This window comes from Stigmatopora nigra, chromosome 17 (genome assembly GCF_051989575.1).
Source record: "Stigmatopora nigra isolate UIUO_SnigA chromosome 17, RoL_Snig_1.1, whole genome shotgun sequence".
NCBI classification, from domain to species: domain Eukaryota; kingdom Metazoa; phylum Chordata; class Actinopteri; order Syngnathiformes; family Syngnathidae; genus Stigmatopora; species Stigmatopora nigra.
Genome location: NC_135524.1, coordinates 5,368,240 through 5,389,323, shown reverse-complemented (window position 1 = coordinate 5,389,323; position 21,084 = coordinate 5,368,240). Strand labels below are relative to the sequence as shown.

Sequence of the window (21,084 nt, the reverse complement as noted above, 5' to 3'; positions counted from 1 at the left end):
TGTTTGTCTTCTCCTGTCCTGTATTTGGAGGTTTTCGCAAGGCCGAGTTTGGGTTTTGAGCACGGCTGGGGTTTGTGTGGAAACTACTCCGTAGTCTGTGTTTTGCGTAGCAGAGGTCGTGGGGAGGGAGTGGGGTAGAGTTATCGCTGGGGGTTGAGAGAAGAGGCAGAAATGCCTGGACGGATGTGCTGCAGCAGCCGCGAGCCAGCCCCACAGAGACCAAAGGGTGAGGGGCTAGAACTGGGGCTTTGGCTGGCGAGCTGCTATGGGGGAGGAGAGGCCGCGAGAAGAGGAGGGCGAGGGCCGAGGCCTGCACTTCGGTTAGCGGCTGTCAGCTCGCTAACTTAAGCTCCAGCAGCTTAATGAGGCAACAGAAAGCCTGGATAAAAACAAAAGGGCTCATTTAAAACCGGGCCGGCCAGCCAGCTATTGTTATGCTAACACAACATTTGAATATTCAGTAAGTTTTAATTAGGAGGGTCCCGATGCAGCCTGCCAAAATCCTCCAGTCCGCTGTCAATGCACAGTTAAGCAAAAACACACTTTTAACACTTTTACTGACAGAGTTTCACGCCTGTGATTAATTTGCTGCCATCATTGCTGTTTTTTTTTTTTGGTCATTTTATCCATTTTTTTTGGAGGCCTGTCTATTAAAATATCTATTTTATTCATGTACCTTTAATCATCTCGACGACCTATAGACATTACTAATACAAACTGAAATATGTTTAATTTGCTGTTTATTCTGTTTTAACCCAATAAGTAGATTAATTGAGCTATAGATATGAATTAAGAATCATTGTGAAATGCAAAAAGAAAAACAATCCACATTCAATTGGGCCTTCATCCTAATGTAGTATTATAGTATTAATTTTATGCAGCCATTTATCTTATTTGTTAATGGATTTTAATTACTTCACATTAATAGTTATTTTGGTTTGTTTGTGTGCATGTGTTTGTGAGTCTGGGAAATGTGATCATCGTGGTGTACATGCTATAGTTTGTGGAAATCCGAGTAGGCGGGAATTAGATCACAACATTTTGTCCAGATTTTATAAATCGTATGTGTATGAATTGGTGTTCAGGCCTTTTGACTCCATCTGTCTTCTTTGTGCTGAATATACCATTCAAAAAACGTGTCTTAAAGGACTGCCTGTGTATAATTATATACCTTCCTAAATATACATGGTAAAAATATAGTATGCACAGAGGACAGTGATATGCTTTATCTTTGCTTTGCTACTATAGAGTACAAAAATGGGTTTTTTTGGATGACTGTGCTTGTTTGTGCGTTATCATTAAAATCAGTCTATATAGTCAGTCACTGTCACACATTGCTGGACTTGTTTCTGAATTTTGTGGTGTGAATTCAGCCTTTGGTTTATAAGTTGGGTCATTTTGGTTATCTCTGGTGTCTTTATTTTTTGTTTCACACTGAGTAAATCTGCATGTGTGTGTGTGTGTGTGTGTGTGTGTCTGTGTGTCTGTGTGTCTGTGTGTCTGTGTGTCTGTGTGTGTGTGTGCACGCCTCAGTGGTTTAGACAGTAAATCCTTCAGCATCAGATTAACTGATAGTGATGCTGATATAGACACAAAGTACAGTGCTTTTTTAATATTAGAGATTTATTTTATTTGAAGAGACATTCTGAATCTATGACACTACTGTTTTTTTTGCCTTCTACAACTCAGCAAATAGATCAAGTAATTATTCACTGTTTGTTCAGAGAGGAGTCACACATTTCTTCCCTCGCTTGTGACTTAGTCTCCTCATTATTACTAATGTTGAGAAAATGGTCATTAGGAGATCATTAGAGAAAAATAAGTGTCAAATCCGAATGTCAGACTGACTGGTGATGTCGGCGATAATGACAATTCTTGTAAAAGCCTTTTTTTTTTGTCGCTGAACTAATTTGTATGAAATCCGGCAAATGACTACAACCACTATTATTAATGTTTGGAAAATTTTGGATTGTAGTGCATTTTTTTTTAGTAGCTCAATTATAATTGTATTGCATTCTTTGCTCACGTATATTATCTGTAGGTTGTGTGACATGCACTTTTGTACATATAAGAGTTGACCATTTCCTAAAGATGTTTGACATAACCACATGCACGCATGCAGAAAGACAAAACACATCAAATTTTAAGTCTCGGATGTGATCTAGTGGTGTTAATGGGAGGAATGACAGCTACATTGAATAGAGCACCATTCCTTGAATAGCTGGTAATTTCCACCTTCAACCAGCCAATGAGAACAGAAATCCTTTCTGTGAGTGACAGGTTTGGTAGCCAGTGACTAAGTGAGCGCTTGCCTGCTTGCTCAAACCTTTGAAAATCAAGGTCAGCTGGCAGACTGAGACAGGAAACAGCAGAAGCACATGATGATGGTGGTGGTGGTTCATTTATCTGGTTGGTTGACTGTAGCTGCACATGGACCATCAAGGTACAAAGGACTTGAAACAGGACAGAACAAGCCATGTGTTAGTCACTGTGGATGTCATCACACCAGCATTTACCTGCTCAATGATGGCTGTAATGGCCTGAATGCAGTTTGGTTTACCAATGAAGTAAATAAGTGTATGCAATATGCCAAAGCAGCAGCCTTGATAATTATCAAAATAAGCTGGTTATTGGAAAATGAGTTTTTAATATGCCCTTACATAACAGTATTTTAACTTTTTTAAATAACAGTTTTGAGGGATTATTTTTGGTTGATAGAGATTGTAATGGTTGTATTTGCGATATGCATATTGTTAGTTCATATCTCAACATACTGATATATTGATTATATTCCTCTTCTCTTAAAAAAAACACGAGTATTATCATACTGCCATTGATCAGAGAATAGTGTTTGGACATTATCTCATATATTTACAGAGCACATGCTTTGCTGCAGGAAAACAAGCTTAAATAAGTAAATTTTTTGGCACAAGAACAAAGCGTAGCATTTGTGCCTCTTTGTGTTGTTCACAGTGTGGACTCCGCGGAGAACTCCAAATAACCAAGCACACATGAAACATTCCCAGTATTTATTGTCAATGCGGAAAACGATTCGCTTATTGTTTTGTTGAGCATAAGTCTGTGTGTTTTTGTGTTTTTGAGTGTGTTTAATGGGTCAGTCATGCTGTGGCAAGCAGTTTGAGAGTCTGCATGGTCTCACAGATAATCACTGGACAGCTGTCACACTTAAACAAAAACAACAAAACCAACGCGCTGCAGCACAGTAAAACGGCTTGAAAATGTAGTATGTGTTGTAGCATTCAGTTGGACAGGTGCTTCCTACGTGTGTCTAGATTTGATTAGAGAGAAGGAATAAAGAGAAGGAAAATAAAAAAAAAAGAATGGTGCAACTCCAAAGTGTTGCCATAATCAGCTCTTTGATCTGGTTCCTTTGTTATTTCAGTATGGGACTAATAATGGAGTCCCGATTGTGTTGCTGGCAGCTACTGAGCTTCCATGTGTTGCCTATTAGCTTTTCATAGTGGGTGTTTAAGCATACTACAGCTGAAAATAGATTGCTGATTATTTTTAATTCTTTTGAACTGATTCCCGGTTTACTTTTTCAAATGTATGAGACAAGTCTTGTTGGAAATGTGTAAGGTCAAACCCCCTGCCACTAAATAACACCTGGACATTCCATCTACCGGTGATGTTTTATTATTCATTCATTCATTTTCAAAACTGCTAATTTAGGGGGGACACCCTAAATTGATGGCCAGTCAGGAGACAGACTTGCTTGCCTTGTTGTGCCCTGTGATTGGTTGGCAACCAGTTCAAGTTGCACCCAGTTTACTCCTCGTAGTTATTGGGGATAGGCTCTCTATACCCCCGGAACCCTTGTGAGGATAAGCTGAATAGAAGATAAATGAATGCATTTAATGATTACAGCTTTATTCCTTAGCTCTAATTGTTCCTGGCACATATGATCAATGTTTCAGTCCTTGGCTGGCTATTTTGTTCAGTGTTGAAGATTAATCCCTCTGTCTGTCTGTACTGTGCTGGATATATGTCATCAGCCTTAAAATGAGCAACACATCTTTTGAAATGAATCAGAAATGTGCAGTAAGTCCAGCACCCAGATGAACCAATAGATACACAGCTAGAGGTCATGGGTTCAGAATCCCTGCTAGTCAACATGATGGAGGTGAAGGTTTAAGTGCAGTAATGTATGTTGGTATGTTTATCACTTAACTCTCTTTCTCTGCAATCTTTTACTCTCCATCCTACTGTTCAAAGTATAAAAAGTAACAATACTGCCCTGAGTAAAACATTACAACAATGCATGTTGACTGCCTTTTGACATTATCTTAATCTTGTCACCATTGCGCCAAATCAACTTGTCATTTCGTGAAAGCTAACAGTTAAATGTTTGCTGGGATATTTTTTTTCTGCTCTTGACTTTCCGTATATGGCAGCCATCTTAGTGTGTGTGTGGCATCTGCTATGTGTTGCAAATGCCAGGGTTGCCATGGTGAATGAAACCAGGGCGCATGTTGCCCGTCTGCATCACTATGGCAATGGGTTCACTGTGACCCACCTACTGCTCCCCACTCTCGTTCTACAGTCTCTTCAATAATTGACATCGGTGCCGCCATCTTAGAATTTGGTTGTGTTTCGTTGCCTGCCAGCTCATTGCCTCGGCAATGATGTTGTTTCGACCTGGTGCTCAAGGGATATTGGTCACGTCTACCTCATAAACTTTCGGAAGTGACTCCCACCAGAGGTCAACATGCCTTTGTTTTAAAACAATGTTGATGCTTGTTTCAAATCAGTAACATGGAAATATTTAATCAGAGTGACTGATAATGCAGTTTGGAGATAAATTTTCACTGATATTCATTTTTAGTTTTTTTTGTACTTGATTTGAACATTTTTTATACATATACTTTAGTTATATCGAGTTTTAAAAGTAGAAAATGTATTTTAGATTATTATTACAACAGTGGTTTGACCAGTGTTCAAAGTTTAGACCATAACATTTTACCCCGCTTTGTTATTTTAAATTCCTTAGGCTTATCTGCTATTTAATGTTCAACCATTTTGTCAAAGTAGACCTCTGTCCTTACAAAGCTATCATGACAGTTGAAAAAATACTATGTGCTTTTAGGTTGCAGCTGATGTCCACATGAGAGTACTTTAAATCTCTTCTCATACACCTTTTCATGTGTGGTCTTGTTTGTTTCAAGGAAAATTATCTGCCTTTTCCTTACTTGGAATTCGCATTTTGAGGTCAAGATCCTAGAGGAGAAAAAAAAAGTCCTACAAACTGGGCCAGATGTCTTCCTGACTTTTTTTTTTTAAAAGGAGCAGTCACACATGTGTTGAACTCCTGATCCTCTGTCACAAACACACATTCCCTTTAGCGTCAACTGTACATCTGTGTGAATCCGAAATCGTAATAGTGATAAAACCACCTGCAGGTAGTGTTACAGGAGAACCAAGGCTAGTAGACTTGACTGTGAATGCATGTGTGTGTGTGTTTGAGGAGTTTTCCTGCTAACAGTTGCTTGCAGTCATCAGCATGTGGCAGTGATTAAATCAAAGGAAATTGGTGAAACAGAAGTGGAAAAAAAAAACGTCTGTGTGATTCATTTGCCAAAAAAAGTCCTGGTGGTTGAAAGGAAAATGGGAGCCTAATAAAATGAGTATGGAAGAGACTTGTAAAGAGCCGTCACCTGTGGAGAAGTGTTTTTTTTTCCTCCGGTTCCAAACACGGCATTGACCATCATCTAACCACCCACCACCCCCCATCCGCAAAAAAGGGATATCCACTCACACACATACATACAAGTGCACACAAGGTTTTCATGTGTGCCAGCAGACATGCTAAACCACCTCGTTACTCACCCGCACAGATGGAGAAGGCATTCACAAACACACACTCTGATGCACACACAGATGTGGAAAAAAAATCCACACACAAACACACACACACACACACACACACATGTTTATATTTAAGATTTTCAACCAGCACGATGAAACTCAAATTGTAACAGTAGTGACGTATTGATAACTGATACTTTAATATGCATCTAAAATTAGGAATTACATAGAATTTTAACTTTTACATATTTGTTGGGGAGCAATAGTGTGATTCGTTATTTCCTTTATTTCTTGGGACTCTCTCCCTCGATCGCTCTATCTCAAACACACACACACACACACACACACAACCTCCCAGACTCCTGGCTATTTCCTGTGTCAAGGGGGGTATTATAAAGTCATATTACGTACGCTATGAGCCTCCATATTTCCCACTTAATAGTTGTGTTTGTGTGTGTGTGTGTGTGTGTGTGTGTGTGTGTGTGTGTTGAGAACAGACCAGTCAATTTCCTGAGAAAGATGAGGAGACACATTTGTATCACAATCACACACATGTGAAATGGATGGCTATAGATGCATTCAGGAACACAAGAAAAATATACAATACAAATGGGACACACTGTAGTCCATCAATTCAAATGACAACCATTTCTGCCTGTTAGGAAGCGAAGGAAATGAAAATGCTTCCATAAAGTTCATTGAAGTGAAATGTTTGCTGTAGGTGTAGTAGCTATGAGCAGGGTAAGAAAATTGATGGATCATGCATGCTTTGAAATTTAATTCCTTAAATGGCTTGCGACTTTGAGCCCTGATGCTGAGGAAAATTAACAGTAGCCCCATACATCTGCTCAAAACATTAAGTTCTTCATCCAAGGTTGTAAATGGTCGCATTTCCTTTTCTGTTGTGAGTTTTGCTCACAATAAAAAATAAAAAAAACGGTATGGATTTCACAGCATCATTGGTTGCTGTCACATGGTGAAAAGAAAGCCACCAAAAGCACACATGTTTTTCTTGAGATGATGTGTGTAATTAGTGGTCAATTTTAAATGCTACGAAGTCACTGCCTGTCCAAATCTTTGATCTTAAGAAGGTTGGCAGAGAGAAAATATCATCTTGAATTCATTTATGGACCAAAATATAAATGCAGACCACAATTGCTTTGTCTTCTCACTTTCTGTTTCCTTTTTTTTCTTGGTGTTAATTTTAGAGATGCTTAGGCTGGGGCTTTTAGCCACATTATAACTGTTTATCTGTCTTCTGGCATCTTATTTCATGTTCAGTTGTCTCTATTCTGTTACTGATATATGACAGGCTACTTAGTCAGTGAGTGAATGACCTGGACAGCCTCGGGTTCTTAAACAAAAGGCAAATATAACATCATTTAGCTAAAGGAATGAGGTCTCTGTCTAAATGTACTTTCTTAGATCAGCTGTTAACTTGGGTAACTTTTAGAGGGGACCAAAGGTCTATGAACTGACAAGCAGAAGGGCTGATAAATGGGTTACTGGTTCTGAAGAACACCACTAAATAATAGATAAACAGTCTGCTGCTTCATGAGAAAAGAGCAGAAGGGTGGGAAAGTCGAGGGGAAATGGGAAAAGACCTTTGATCCCCAACAAGGACTCTCCTTGTATTCTTTACAGTATAACTTAGGTTTCCTGGGGTTGTGGGGGGGATCATTTGTAACTTAAACTAGTGCCACATTGTCCAACATGTATTGCTTTACTTCAAGGGAGTGGAACCATTTAAGTTGTCATTAGCCAATAAATGACAAAATGGTCATTATAATAAGAAAACGAAGATGCTTTTATGTCACCGAATCTCAAAAATGGCACGATTAGTCCATTTGTTAAACAAATATTCTTCTTTATTTTGTATTTTTGTGTGTGTTGCTTTTGCATTGAAGTGTGTTGATGGGTCTGGCAGAGAAAAACATTTTCTTCTTCTTCTTATGTTATGAAATGTACTAATTGAAGCACAATCCACTAACTCTCACATTCACACTCTTGCACACTAAATCGTAGTCAGCTCACTCTCACTTGTATGTCACACCTTTCTCCTTTGCTCTCACCCTGTTGCCCCCCTACTGTTTTCTGTCTAACTCACCCCCCTTCCGTCACAGGTGCCGAATACCTAGAAAGACATACACGCATGCACCCGCACTAACACGCACGCATACCCATGCTGAGTCCACTTATCTTCACATAGGGGGCTCTAATCAATCCACAGGAAGCTGAAGCTCCAGGAGGAGAGAGGAAGAATGGGATAGAAAGTGTGTGTGTGTGCATGTGCACATGCACGTCTGTGTTTGTGAGAAGTTCATGCATGTTTTCAATTACTCATATGCATTTTTTGAAGATGTGTGTGTATGAGTGTGTTTTCCCTTGACTCCTCAATATATCTGATAGCTTCCTGTCCTGTAAAATCATCTATCACCTAAAATTTGACTATTACCCCTTTTTCACAGTAGACACTTTTATGAATTAATTGCTTGGCTCTTTCATTTTACTCTGCCTTTCTAGTTTGTTTTATTTGTTCTTTTCTTTTCCAAAAATCCTATTCGTTCGAGACTTTTGCATATGGACGCAATTAGGCGGCCATGCTCAAACTGTGTGTGTGTGTGTGTGTGTGTGTGTGTGTACATCTGCTTCACATTAGTCCAATTGCAGGTTGGTGGAATAAAGGGCTCGGCTCGGTGGGATTTCCTTCCGCTTTCTCATAAACACGTGCACAAACGCACACGCGCTCTCACGCACACATTTTTTTTCCCTTCCATGTGTTTTAAATCAGGGACATAATTAACCTTCAGAGGGCTTGGAGACCGTGGCTCAGATCTCCTCTATAAAAATACATCTAAAAAACAGAACCCCCCCACCACCACCACCAAAAAAAAAGAAAATGTTTGATCTGTCTGCAGCACATTTGAGTCACCTAACCATTCAAGCTCAGGTCTGGTTCCGAGTGTAGAAATATGATGGGGAGGGGAGAGATGAATGAGACAGGTAGACAGATAGGTCAGGTCAGTGTTTCTGATGTAGTCAAGCCAACAGGAAAAAATGACACTAGTCATGTTACATTAAACAACTAATGTACCTCTTTTCAGATCTGGTCATTGTTTGTAGCCCTGTGGTGCTAAAAATGTTTGTGGAAGATGAAAGACAACGTAGGCATTTAGGAATGAAAAACAGAGAGGGCAGGAAGGATGATGCAGAGAGGGAAACAAAGAAAAAAAAAGGGGATCGGCACAGGTGCAGTGGGTTGTGTGTATGTGTACTATTTTATGTGTGTGTGTGTCAAGAGGTTTCGTGACTGCTCCTTTGAGTGTTCACATTCCAGCACATCTGCTTTGGATGAAGCGTGCATGGTAAGCTATGCGTCTGTGTGTGTGAGTGTGTGTTTGTGCGTGTGTGTGTGAGGGGGTTATAAAAATGAACCGTTTTGTGTGTTGTGGATGGTCATTTATTTTTAGATAAGGTTTGTATTTCTAAATACTTTATTTCCTTTATTCATTCTAACAGGGCGGAAAGATTGTATTGAAGAGAAAGGATGTGACTTGTTTTTTTTTTTTTTTTTTTTTGTAGTATTGAGATGTTTTTTTTCTTCACAAGAAATATCTGTTTTTGAAATACTCAAAATAGTTTGCAGATTTTACACCGGAAAATTAGTTCCAATGATGCAAATGGTAATTTTTTACAGACAGTATGTCACAATTTACTGTTTAATAGATGCAATCCCCTTTAAAAATAGATTTAGTTCCAAGTCCAATGTCATAACGGAAAGAATTAAATACCACAAAACCACAATGTACTCTGATTTGTCAGTGATGTTGACATAACATGATGATACAATTGTCTATTGCACAAAAATGATCACTTCAAAGTCTGGCAGGGAAATAAGCTGAAGTTAAATAGTTTTTGTTTTGGATATAGTGCAATAATTCCAACTGAGTCCAATAATATATGGACCAAAATAATACCGGTATTTGGAAAAGTACAAAAATGTCAAGTTCCAGGCATGAAAAGTTTGGGTATCACTCAGAACTACTCCTTTATTACTTACAGGTTCAGATTAATAAGCACAAAGCTGGTTGCTGCTGGTCTGTGTGTGTGTGTGTGTCTGGACCCCATGAGGAATCAGTTTTCAGTGGAATGTGTCTTTATTTTCTCCCGCTGTTGCCTAGGGCGATGCTTTGATGCAATCTGTGATGTTCTGTGAACACAGGTTTTACTGGGTTTTATTAGGCTTTGTCTCATTGGTCTGTCATGGAGTGCAACAGGTTGAACTATCATGACTTCATTCACAGAATTGTCTGCTGTATTTTTTTCCAGCAGCTCTTTGATCTCTTTGATTTTTTTGGGGGGGCACATAAAATGTAATGCCTGTCCAAAGAACAGTTGTTGATTTGTGGTATTATCTTTTTGTACTTTCCTCTAACTACTTTTACAATCATGATTGCTAGATGTTTTTCAAAGTACTTTTTTTTCATGTGAGCTGGAGTATAATCTGATCAAATTGTCATTCAAGGGCCTTTTGAAATAAGATGAAAAATCAATGCTGTCCATGGACAATTAATGTTGCCAACAGGCGTCTGTTAAACTAAAAAATAAACCCTGGCATTCGTGTTTTATCCGGGTTTGACAACACAATCAAACAACAATGCATAGTGGTATTGTATTTTTGTGTATTTCATTCCCTTCCAGCCACATTTATATTTGTGACTATTTTATCCAATATTTTAATGGTTTGAATTTCAGGGGATAGAAAATAAATGGGTAGGCTTTAATCTTCGTGGGCGGAAAATACGTTGACTTTTATTCATGTAATATTGTTTGTAAAAATGAGTGTCCCAGTTTCAGTAAGGACTTTGTTCCCTATTTTTCCTAAATAGAATTGAAGTGGTTGTTGTAATCGCATAGTTCTACTTTGTCGATGATTTGATGGGCATTTGAGTTTTCATAATGATTCTGAAGCAGGACTCTTACTTTGCTTGTTCAGTAGAGTAAACTTCATGTATTGGAACTGTTAAAACACTTTTTGTAATATAGTTAAAAACAAAAACAAACTTTTTGTTGTCAGCCAGCCAATTGCAGGGCACAAGGATACCCAATCACGCTTACAATCATACCGAGGAGAAGTTTAGAGTCTTCAACTGACCATGCAGTTTTTTGGGGATGTGGGAGGGAAGTCGAATACCCAGAGAAAACCCACACAAGAGCAGGGAGATCATGCACACTCCACATGGTAAGGACTGACCTAGAGTCAAACCCTCAAACTCAGGCCGACGTATTAACCACACGTCCGCCGGGTATTATAATGTGTTACGATTTTTTTTCTGTAGTATTGTATTGTGAAAGGAGTAACAACACAATAAGAGTTTTCTGACAGGCTTTGGATCTGCTTACTGTGAGAATACTGATAGCACTGTGTGTCCATGTGTCTGTGTGTGAACGTTGGAAAAGAGTCTGTTATTAGGTCCCATTGCATTCTTTCTACTTGAACACAGTCTGCACCTGTTTCTGTGTGTCACACTCGCACACAAATCACATCTTTTCGTCACCAAGTGAAACAACATATTCAGTGGGAAAATATGTCTCTAGGACGTAAATTCTAATACTTTAACTATGGAAAAACATGTCTCTGTGTGAGTTTTTTTAATGGCCATCTTGTACATAAATGTGGTTTTATGATCAGAGTGTTTGGTTCTCACAGGAGAAGAGAAGGAAAAAGTTTGAGGAGATTTAAGTTCAGCTCTAATCTCAACTACAGACATTGTGTGCGTGCGTGTGTTTTGGATAAGGGGGGTTGGGTTTAGAAACTAAAGGAAAATCAGCCTAAACTATATTCAGCTTAATGTATGTATCTGTTTCTTATATAATGTTGGTTGGCTTAATGTGTCTAAGTGTGTTGCTACATTTCTACTTCAATTTATCCTGCCCAAAATGTGAAAAAAAGTAATGTGATCAGAAACTAATTGTCAGAAAATATTACAGTAACTTGTTTGAGTTCATTTTGTTGTATTTTTTAGTTTGTGTTGAAATTTGAACGAGGTACTCAAGTATATTTAGGAAATTAGTGTTTTGAATGCATTATCCTACAATATAAACAAGATTTTAATATTTTATGATGGCCAAAGTCTGACATTTTAGGGGGTTAGAGTGCAAAGTCAAATGTGACATCCAATCAAAACTATTATGTTCCTCTTAAATATGTTGTATTATTCCTGGCTGTTAAACTGGGTATGCTGGTATGTCACTTTTAAAGTATATTCAATGGCAGGTTTTGAAACACGATATGAAAGCAACATGTCGATGTTCTTTTCCCTTGCATGCTGTCAATACCTACATGTGTCAAGGCTATGCTTGACCCATGATTAAAGCTTGTTATATTGGGTGTCAGGGTCATACTAATCCTCACTTTGTTCCTTTGCTCCCATCAGCCAGGCGTATGTTTCAAATTCCATCTCTAGAGGATTCCGACGCAACACCACGTAATGAAATTCCATATTAATAACTCAATGGAGCCATTTGTTTCATCCACTCACATAACACTGCACGTCTCGGTCTTGCGTGCCTTCAATTGGATCATTTATCCTTTAGGAATAGTCCGTATCGCCAATAGAAATAAAAGAGAATCAGCTAGTTAAGCTCAAAGTTTTAGCAGAACAAGAAGCCTTTATTCTCTAATATGTAAATATGTTGCCAGATTTTATTTTCAAGCAATTTCTTGTTTTAAGACTTGTTTACAGGAAGAAAAGACATTTTTGTAGTGCCCCAAGTGTGTTTTTTTCATCTTTAGGTCATTTGTCTGTGTTTAATGATTACATAATTTCCATTCTAGCCACTTGTAAACACATCCAAGTTAAAATAGCAACATTCATAAATTTATTTTTGAGAAATAAGTTGTTCAGCACTCGCTGGGGAGAGAATTCTTGAATTGGAGCTCTTACGGGAAGGAGAAGAGAGCTTTTAACAGTTGTTCCAGGGCTTGCGTCATTCGGCACGAGCTAGTGTCATGGCTGAGTGTTTGCACGCTACATACACACACGCATTTCCCAGCAAAGGAATGTAATAGGGAGCCCCCTTTCTCTTCTCATGTGGTCGCCGTTCTAGTGGGGGGAAATGTCACCTGTTTTGAGTGATAGCAGACCTGTACATCTCCATGGAGTCTCATTTTTGACACATTTTTTGCTCCAAGATGGCCAGGCTGCTGCTCCCCCACTGTGTGGAAAATTATTGTTTTGTTACTCATGTGCACTTGAAACCAGGCCTGAATAGGAAAAGGACAGAAAGAGTAGTATGACTGCCTTTTCAAAAAAAAAAAAATACTGTCTTCCGCCCAAAATAATTGCTAGGTCATGTGGGTTCAGTAAATGGTTATCTTTATAAAATCTAGAAAGGAAATTATAGGGTAAATGGAAAATGATTTTGGAAGTGTTCATCATGGCTGTTTCTGACCAGATTATGTGTCATCGTTGCAGGTATACGCTCCATCTGCCAGTACAGCCGACTACAATAGGGATTCACCGGGCTATCCCAATTCCAAACCAACGAGTTCTGGCTTCCCAAGTTCATTCTTTATGCCAGGTATGGTCCCTCTCCAAAAAAATATATATGTATATAAATTTGACTACATCCCATATTTTACAGTACATTTCTGTTGAACTAATTTTATGTTTTTTTTAAATAAGTACCATTATACAAATTGTTTAAGATGACCTTACTCTATGAAGGACAGATGTTCTAGCATTATATGCAGAATACATTCAATTTTAATTTGCAATATTGGGCCATTTTATAGTTTTGCATATGCATCATTGTAATAATTGGATTTTATTCCAATTCATCTAAACCGTCTTAGTATTGTGTATATTTTTTAATGTGTTGCTGAAGTGCTGATATATGAAATAAAGGTTGTTTTTTTTTAAACTCTATATTAGATGGTCACCACAGTGGGGACCCCTGGAGCAGCAGTAGCAGCAATGTAAACCAACAAGGTTACCACGGCAGCTTATTAGGAGGAGGAAACTCTGGCCATGGCCCTTCTCAGAGTTCCTCCTATTGTGGGGTTCATCCTCACGACAGACTGGTGAGCCGATATGTTTAATGATTCTTTACAATTACAATCGTTACCCTCAGTAACTTCCAAATATAATTTTAGCCCTATTTACTTAACAGTTGGGTTCACTTTATTCTTTCCTCTCATTTTTATGCACACATCTGTTTGAGCAGTTATTAAATTTCTGGCATACATTAGATATGCGAACAAGGATAAGTTATTTGCATTCAATAAATCTTGATTTGAGGACCATATTATTCAAATTGGACAATGAGAGCACACTTGTATGCAGCGGCACACTATTTTGTGGTTTTTGCATTAAAGTGTCACTGCAGTGGCTCGGCATGTTTGCAATTGATATAATATTACAGTCACAATTAAATTGAAGGTATTTTTTAATTGAGCTGCACTACAGGGGTAAATGTTGGCTTCTAACACATTATAATAAAATGTCAAATTTAATATTAATCACATTTATGTGTTTTTATCATGTCATTTGACCTTGAATTCAACAAATCAAAACTAAAATTTAAAAACAATCTAATTAAAATGAGATATTCAATGTTTTTGTGCCCATTTGGGCATTCAAAATACCAAAACAAGTCAATTTTACATCCGTAATTTTATGTTTATTTAAATTAGACAATTTAAATGGTCCTATGGCCGCAAAGAAATACTTTATGACCAAAGACTACATACTGTAGATAACTTTAAATTGCAGACATGTTTCGTCCACTTCTTCTTTCAACATAATTGTTAAAACGTCATTCTTTCCCTTTTTTTATGTTCACGTGCAGAGCTATCCGTCACATTCATCAGCAGCAGACATAAACTCCAGCCTCCCCCCTATGTCTAGCTTCCACCGAGGAGCTGGAAGCGGACCCAATCATTACAGCACCTCCTCTTGCTCCACCGCTCCCACCAATGGCACAGAAAGCATTATGGGTAAGATTCTTGATTATTGGTTGACCTTGAACCAATGCTGCAACTAATTGTCAAAAAAGGCTTAAAACTGCATGGTGTAGCAATTAATCTCTCACATTAGGAGTTGCAATTGTTTTTGTAAAATGAATGACTCCATAAAAAAACCCTGCAATTTAAATGCACCCATTGGCATAAACTTGTGAAGGAAACAGCAGTTAATTGCAAAGTGAAAGACTATTTCAGCATTTTATCTCTACCTTGACATCTATACACATTTTACACACTCACATGCACAACATGCCATATGGACACATTGCTTTGAGTCCAATAGAACAAATAGGAAAGCAATAAGAAACAGATTTAAAGTTTGTTTTCATGGAAAGACATCTGTAACATTCCAGAAAGCTATTGGATCCATGCACGCACATAGACTCAAATTGAGTAATTTGGAAGGAACCAAGTAGGCAAACTGAGAGAATGGCAGAGAAATGATGCAAAGAAAAATTTAAAAAGCAATAAAATACAACTAGATGCAATGACTTTATTGCATATCTACCAAAACGAGTAAAAAGTCCAAAGGTGTGCCTTATTCAAGCTTTGCAGTGCAATTTGGACAAAAAAAAAACATGTAAATGTTATTAAGCATTCATTTATGTCCTTTGAAAGTATTGCTTTTTGTGAAATAAAACAAAATATTTTAAAATTACCCTTTTCTATTTAGGCAATCAAGATGTCAGAAAATAAAATGGCATAATTACCTCCCTATTTGCAGATTTAATCTTGCATTTCTTTAAAAAATAAAAATAAATTTCCATTGCATATTTTGTACATTTCCCATCAAGTCCAGATCAGTGTTCATGTATGCTGTCTATGGTAGTAATCTTTTGGATTCTCCACTATGTTAGTAGTGTGGCATGACTGAGTTTTAACCCCAAAACACATGCTTCTTCTTTTCCTTCTTTGTTCTGGCGTATGCTCTGTCTGTCTTCTTTTAGTAGACTGGATAATCAATGAAGGAAATACAGTCTTTATTCTTTTAATGCCAAGTATTAGCTTTTTCTATTTAATGACCTAAATTGTGTGTTTGGGAGGTGCATTTTTTCATATGGAAGTGATGAGTTGTGAGCATGCTGGGTTCTATTTCCTTGTTTGTGTGTGTGTGCATGTGTATGTGGAAGTTCATCTGGTACATTGAAGTCACATCCTTCCTCTCTGACATTAGTGCACTGCAAGTGTGTGAAACAGATTTGCTTGAACACTCAATCCATGCTATTTACAAGAGTTAGAGATCCAAACCATCCACAAATGACAAAAGGTTAATAGTAGACCCCCCACTAAAATGTTTGATGTAGATTAGATCTTAGTTTTTAAACATGGAAAGTTGTAATTTGTGTATTTTGTCCTATTTTTCATGTATAGTGAAGATGCAAATCTCTTTCATTTGAGTTAGAGATTTGATTACTAATGTACATCAATGCACTTTTCCCCCCAATAAATTCTCTTAAGACCCCCCAGAATAAATCACTAAAATGTCTAGTGCTCTACTGTATACACAATTTGACTCATTTTTTTTTCAAGCCAACCACATATCTGGTTTTGAATTACCGGCTGTCTTGGAAATGTATTTTTTTCGGGTACTACGAAAGAATGTTGCGAAACACTTGAGTTGGAATGCAGCAGCATCCTTAATGTCAAGAACACATTTTTCTGCCTCCCTGTTCACATCTGTTTGTATGTGTGTTTCTGTCCGTGTCATAGCTAACCGAGCACAGAGTGGAGGAGCCAGTAGCTCTCAGACAGGAGACGCCTTAGGGAAAGCACTTGCCTCAGTAAGTTGTGCAAAAATATTATTAGTATTATATTTTTAATATAATTTTGGAGCACTTGACTCGTTATATTTGCAGCTTTTAAAAGCCACTTATCTCCTTTTGTTGTTTTGCTTCTTCAGATCTACTCTCCTGACCACACAAACAACAGCTACCCATCCAATCCCTCAACTCCAGTGGGCTCCCCGCCCACCCTCACAGGTAGATAGTTTGACATCCAGCAAATACACTTCAACACCATCCAAACGCAAACACCCAGAGTGGCCAGAATCAGTGTTTCATCCTTATCTATTTGATACAGTAAAACCATCATTAGGACTGCACTGTCACGTGAACGTGTTTAAATTCAGATAAAAGCGAGATGGGGGTCAAATAGAACTAACAAGACAATGAGCTCACCTGTTTGTCTTTTTCCCCTCCCTATTCCAGATCCTTAAAGTGAAAAATGACTCCTAAAAATAGTTGTTTTGAATTTGTCTCTAATTGTGGCAGCGGTATACATTGTTGTATATTCCTCCGCCGAGCCTTTTGACAGATAGCTTTAATTACGAGCACCACTTTGACAAATTGTTCACCAACCTACAGGCACTGTGAGCCATGAGCCACAGATCACCCTACCCTCCCTTCTTATTTTCCCTCTTCCCCCTTTGCTATTATAGCTAGTTGGGCTCCTGTTTGCGTAACCGTAATTGGTGTTTATGATCATGTCAAAGTCGCTCCACTTTTTACAAATTAGAATTGAAACCTATTAGCACAAACTACATGCAAATTGATATCCAAGGCTAATAATGCTGCAAGGGTGTTTGACAGCGTTGGACTGAAAACAATTTACTCTGGCGTTTAATAGATATTTATATTTGCTCATGAATGTACCCAGGTGATTGTATATCAATTAGCATGTGGAAATGAGCTTTTAATCTGAATAAAGGATAACAAACAAGAAGGGATACGCAAATGAAGAGATGAATTCATTGATAAAAATCCGCCAGCGAGGCAAAGAACAATGAGGAGTAATGGAGCTATGACAGGAATCACATAATCATCCATGTTTAGGAATATGAAAAGAAGTGAACATGAAATGAGGAAAATGGAAGGAAGGTGATTTCATATGGAGACAAACTATACTGTGAGACAATAGACTCTTCAACTCATTAAATGGACTTCAAAATCTTATTATGGTTTCCATTGTAATGATACAAGTAGTACTATGCTGTTTTTTAATAGGAACAAGTGTTTGGACTGTCTTGTAGTTACTGCATCATGTCGTATATTGAACATAGTACATAAAATACATTTTTTATACGGATTTATTGAATGTTTGTGAGGTCGCTAAACAAAATGTAAAATAGACAACGTTAGTGACACAATACAGAACACTTTTAAAGTTCCTAAAGGCTTTTCTGCTGTAATATAAACAGCAGAAGAGATTGAAAACTCATTAGTGAGATGCCTTGCTCAAGGTCACCTTGAAACTAGAAGTAGAAAAACATCTTCCTAGTCTCTAGTTGCTTTTTTTTAGTCAGTGTGTGTTTTCCTTTTAGTAGAGCCCGCCCCACACACACATTTAAACACATACACGACGTTATGTTCAATGAAGATTAAATTGTTCTCATCAATTCAAATGTTGTTCTGCAGTCATTTAATTTTATTACCCCCTAGAATTAATTTGTATGCTACTTGAACCAAAAAAAAATAATAGTCTCACACTCGATGCTGTTGTTGCTTGTCATCTCTCAAAGCCTCATGTTAATGTAAATTCAACAAGTGTCTCTCATCTCACTCAACCAGCTAATGAATGAGACCTGTCGAGGTGGATATTACCTTTTCCGACTAAAAATACGCTAAATAGAGACACAAATATTGTGTTGCTGAAGACCCATTCTAATCAAGCACTTACAGTAGGCACATGGCGAATATTTGCATGCAGCCAATTATCTTGGAGAAGAAATTAAGTCATATTTTAATTTTTTTGAAGGGTCATTTACATTCGTACATCAAAAGTAGAGATGATGAGAGACCTTGTAGGTGTAAAGACTCTTTGTCTGATCACATCAAACCTTTCTTCTTTTTGCTTGTCATCCAGGATTTGCAATAGCCAATGAAATGTGAAGAAATTCCAAATCTAAAATTAAACAATTTGATGGATAAAATATAGTAGTTACAGTAAACTAATGAGTGACCAATTCAATGAAAATAAGGCTTTTATACCATTGAATTTACAAGGTAGCAACCTTCTTTATTACAAATAAGGACATATCAAGTATTTTTTTGTTAAATATACTTTTTTTGTGCACCAAATCATCTATTTCTTTGTCTTTTCCTTTAGGATTTCACATTTTTATAGTCAAATGATTATGAAAAATATTACAATCAAACCAATTTATTGGATTGGATTGGATTGGATTGGATAACTTTATTCATCCCGTATTCGGGAAATTACATTGTGGCAGGTATTACTGCCAAACATTGGAATCCATGTGTCTGCAATCCTTTATTACTCAGAAAACATTTCTCTAAATGGGTCTTGATTTAGTCTTTATTGACATTCAGTGTAATGAAGAATATGAAAAGCCACTGATTTGTTTTTTCTGTTCCTATCTCATATCCATTATATAACTTTGCTCAATTATCTTCCACACTTTTCTTGACAATCCTTAAATAACTCTCTCTCTCTTTTCATAATGTAATGGCCTCAACTCTTAATTCCTGTTTCCCTTTGTCCCAGCTGCCAGTTCAGCTGTCTGGTCCAGGAATGGCGGACAGGGAGCATCCTCACCAAACTATGAGGCTCCACTACATTCACTGGTAAGCTCACCCACACCTCCACTTAGTGGCTAAAATATAGACGAGGTGTTTCTTGAATTCACACTTAAATGGATTTTCACAGCTTCCCCTTCCAACAGTGAAACTCTTTCACCCATCATATTTCTGTGAATATGAAAAGGTTTCAAAAGCCAACAACAGCCTTATTCAAGTTGAAATTTTGTTGAGAAAGTGTTGCTTAATAAACAGTTTGCTAGTAAGCAGGAAGAATTATGTCAGATTGTGCAAGAAAACTATTTTTTCCAATCTGCAGCAAAGTCGCATCGAGGACCGTTTGGAGCGTTTGGACGATGCCATCCACGTACTGCGAAGCCATGCTGTAGGCACATCGACGGCTATGAACAGTGGGCACAGTGACATGCACAACCTTATTGGAGCTGCACATACGCACAACGGCGCTATGGGTTCTCTGGGAAGTGGCTATGGGACAGGACTGCTGTCAGGCAACAGACACTCACTCATGGTAGGATCCATATCATCATATTTTTGGCTATACATTATACCAAGGATGTCCCCAATCTAAACATGTGATTGAAAACCTGATCCTATCATTAACATTATGAGATGATTAGAGTAAGTTAAAAATATATATATATATATATTTATCATGTTTTTAAAATGTCTAATTTATTTTTAGGTAGCATCAACTAATTGGCTGCTTTTAAAACTAGTAGAAGTCCAATCCTTTATGACTGGTACTACAAATAGATGGCCAATAGGTCCTTTTATGTGGCTGTAATGATGGGTTACCTTTGTTTAAATTGGGGGAAAATGTTTGGGTGTAAATTGTTTCCTTCCTTAATGCATTTCTGACATATTAGATCAGGACTTGGTTTCAACAGGGCCTCAAAATGATATGACTCAGATGCAGAAATATGTATTGCTGACATTCCTAGTATATGCTATGTATTTTATATATATGCAAAAATAGCAAGCAGTTTTCTGTCTGAATGGAAAATGTAAATACCGTCTTTAATGTTAACTGCAAATATTAAACTGTTGTGACGTTATGGGATGTGGGAGGGCTCGTCCGAGAGGAACACTACAAAACCTGGGAACACTTTAAGACTCTTAACATCTTTGATTGAGGAATGTATGCTATTGACACACTCAATATTTGAGGTTCTAATCTCTGCCTTTATTCCAACTAGTTAGCCCATTGCGTTAGTTGTCTTCATGTTATTAAAGAGATATGTTCAGGTTTAGAATAATCAAAACACATGAAGATTAAGCTTGAGACTGACCCAAACACCTGGTTTGTTCATCACAGATGTCTTTGCATGATAATCTGCCTACCGGTGGGTGTGGTTTTGCAGAACACGTCATTGCATGTTATTTCAGTACTCACAGAGATGAACATTGTTGAAGTTGGGACAGGATACAAACACAATTACCTTACTGCTTCCCTTTGATTGACTTAAATATAACCTCAGGAATTGAATCGCTGGCTGAACTGAACTCAAGTCAATTCCTAAGGTCAGGGAAATACACTAAAAATAGATATTGGATAATTAGGTGAATTATACAAGTGGGTACATTTAGTTGGCAAAGACAAATGGCAAATGATATGTATATCCATAAGATTAACGTATAGAACTTCTCAAAGTTACAAAGATGTTCTGAATGAAA

At 37.6% G+C, this 21,084-nt stretch overlaps 1 protein-coding gene across 6 annotated transcripts in view; it reads left to right on the top strand.

The window, feature by feature from the left end:
- tcf4 (transcription factor 4) overlaps window positions 1–21,084 on the top strand; it is a 99,946-nt gene that overhangs the window by 66,191 nt on the left and 12,671 nt on the right. For all 6 annotated transcript variants that reach the window (XM_077736850.1, XM_077736849.1, XM_077736848.1 and 3 more), the window contains 7 exons: window positions 13,305–13,410; window positions 13,764–13,912; window positions 14,680–14,827; window positions 16,565–16,635; window positions 16,755–16,833; window positions 19,358–19,437; window positions 19,709–19,918. In XM_077736850.1, coding sequence (XP_077592976.1) covers window positions 13,305–13,410; window positions 13,764–13,912; window positions 14,680–14,827; window positions 16,565–16,635; window positions 16,755–16,833; window positions 19,358–19,437; window positions 19,709–19,918 — 843 coding nt within the window. The remainder of the gene's footprint in view (window positions 1–13,304; window positions 13,411–13,763; window positions 13,913–14,679; window positions 14,828–16,564; window positions 16,636–16,754; window positions 16,834–19,357; window positions 19,438–19,708; window positions 19,919–21,084) is intronic.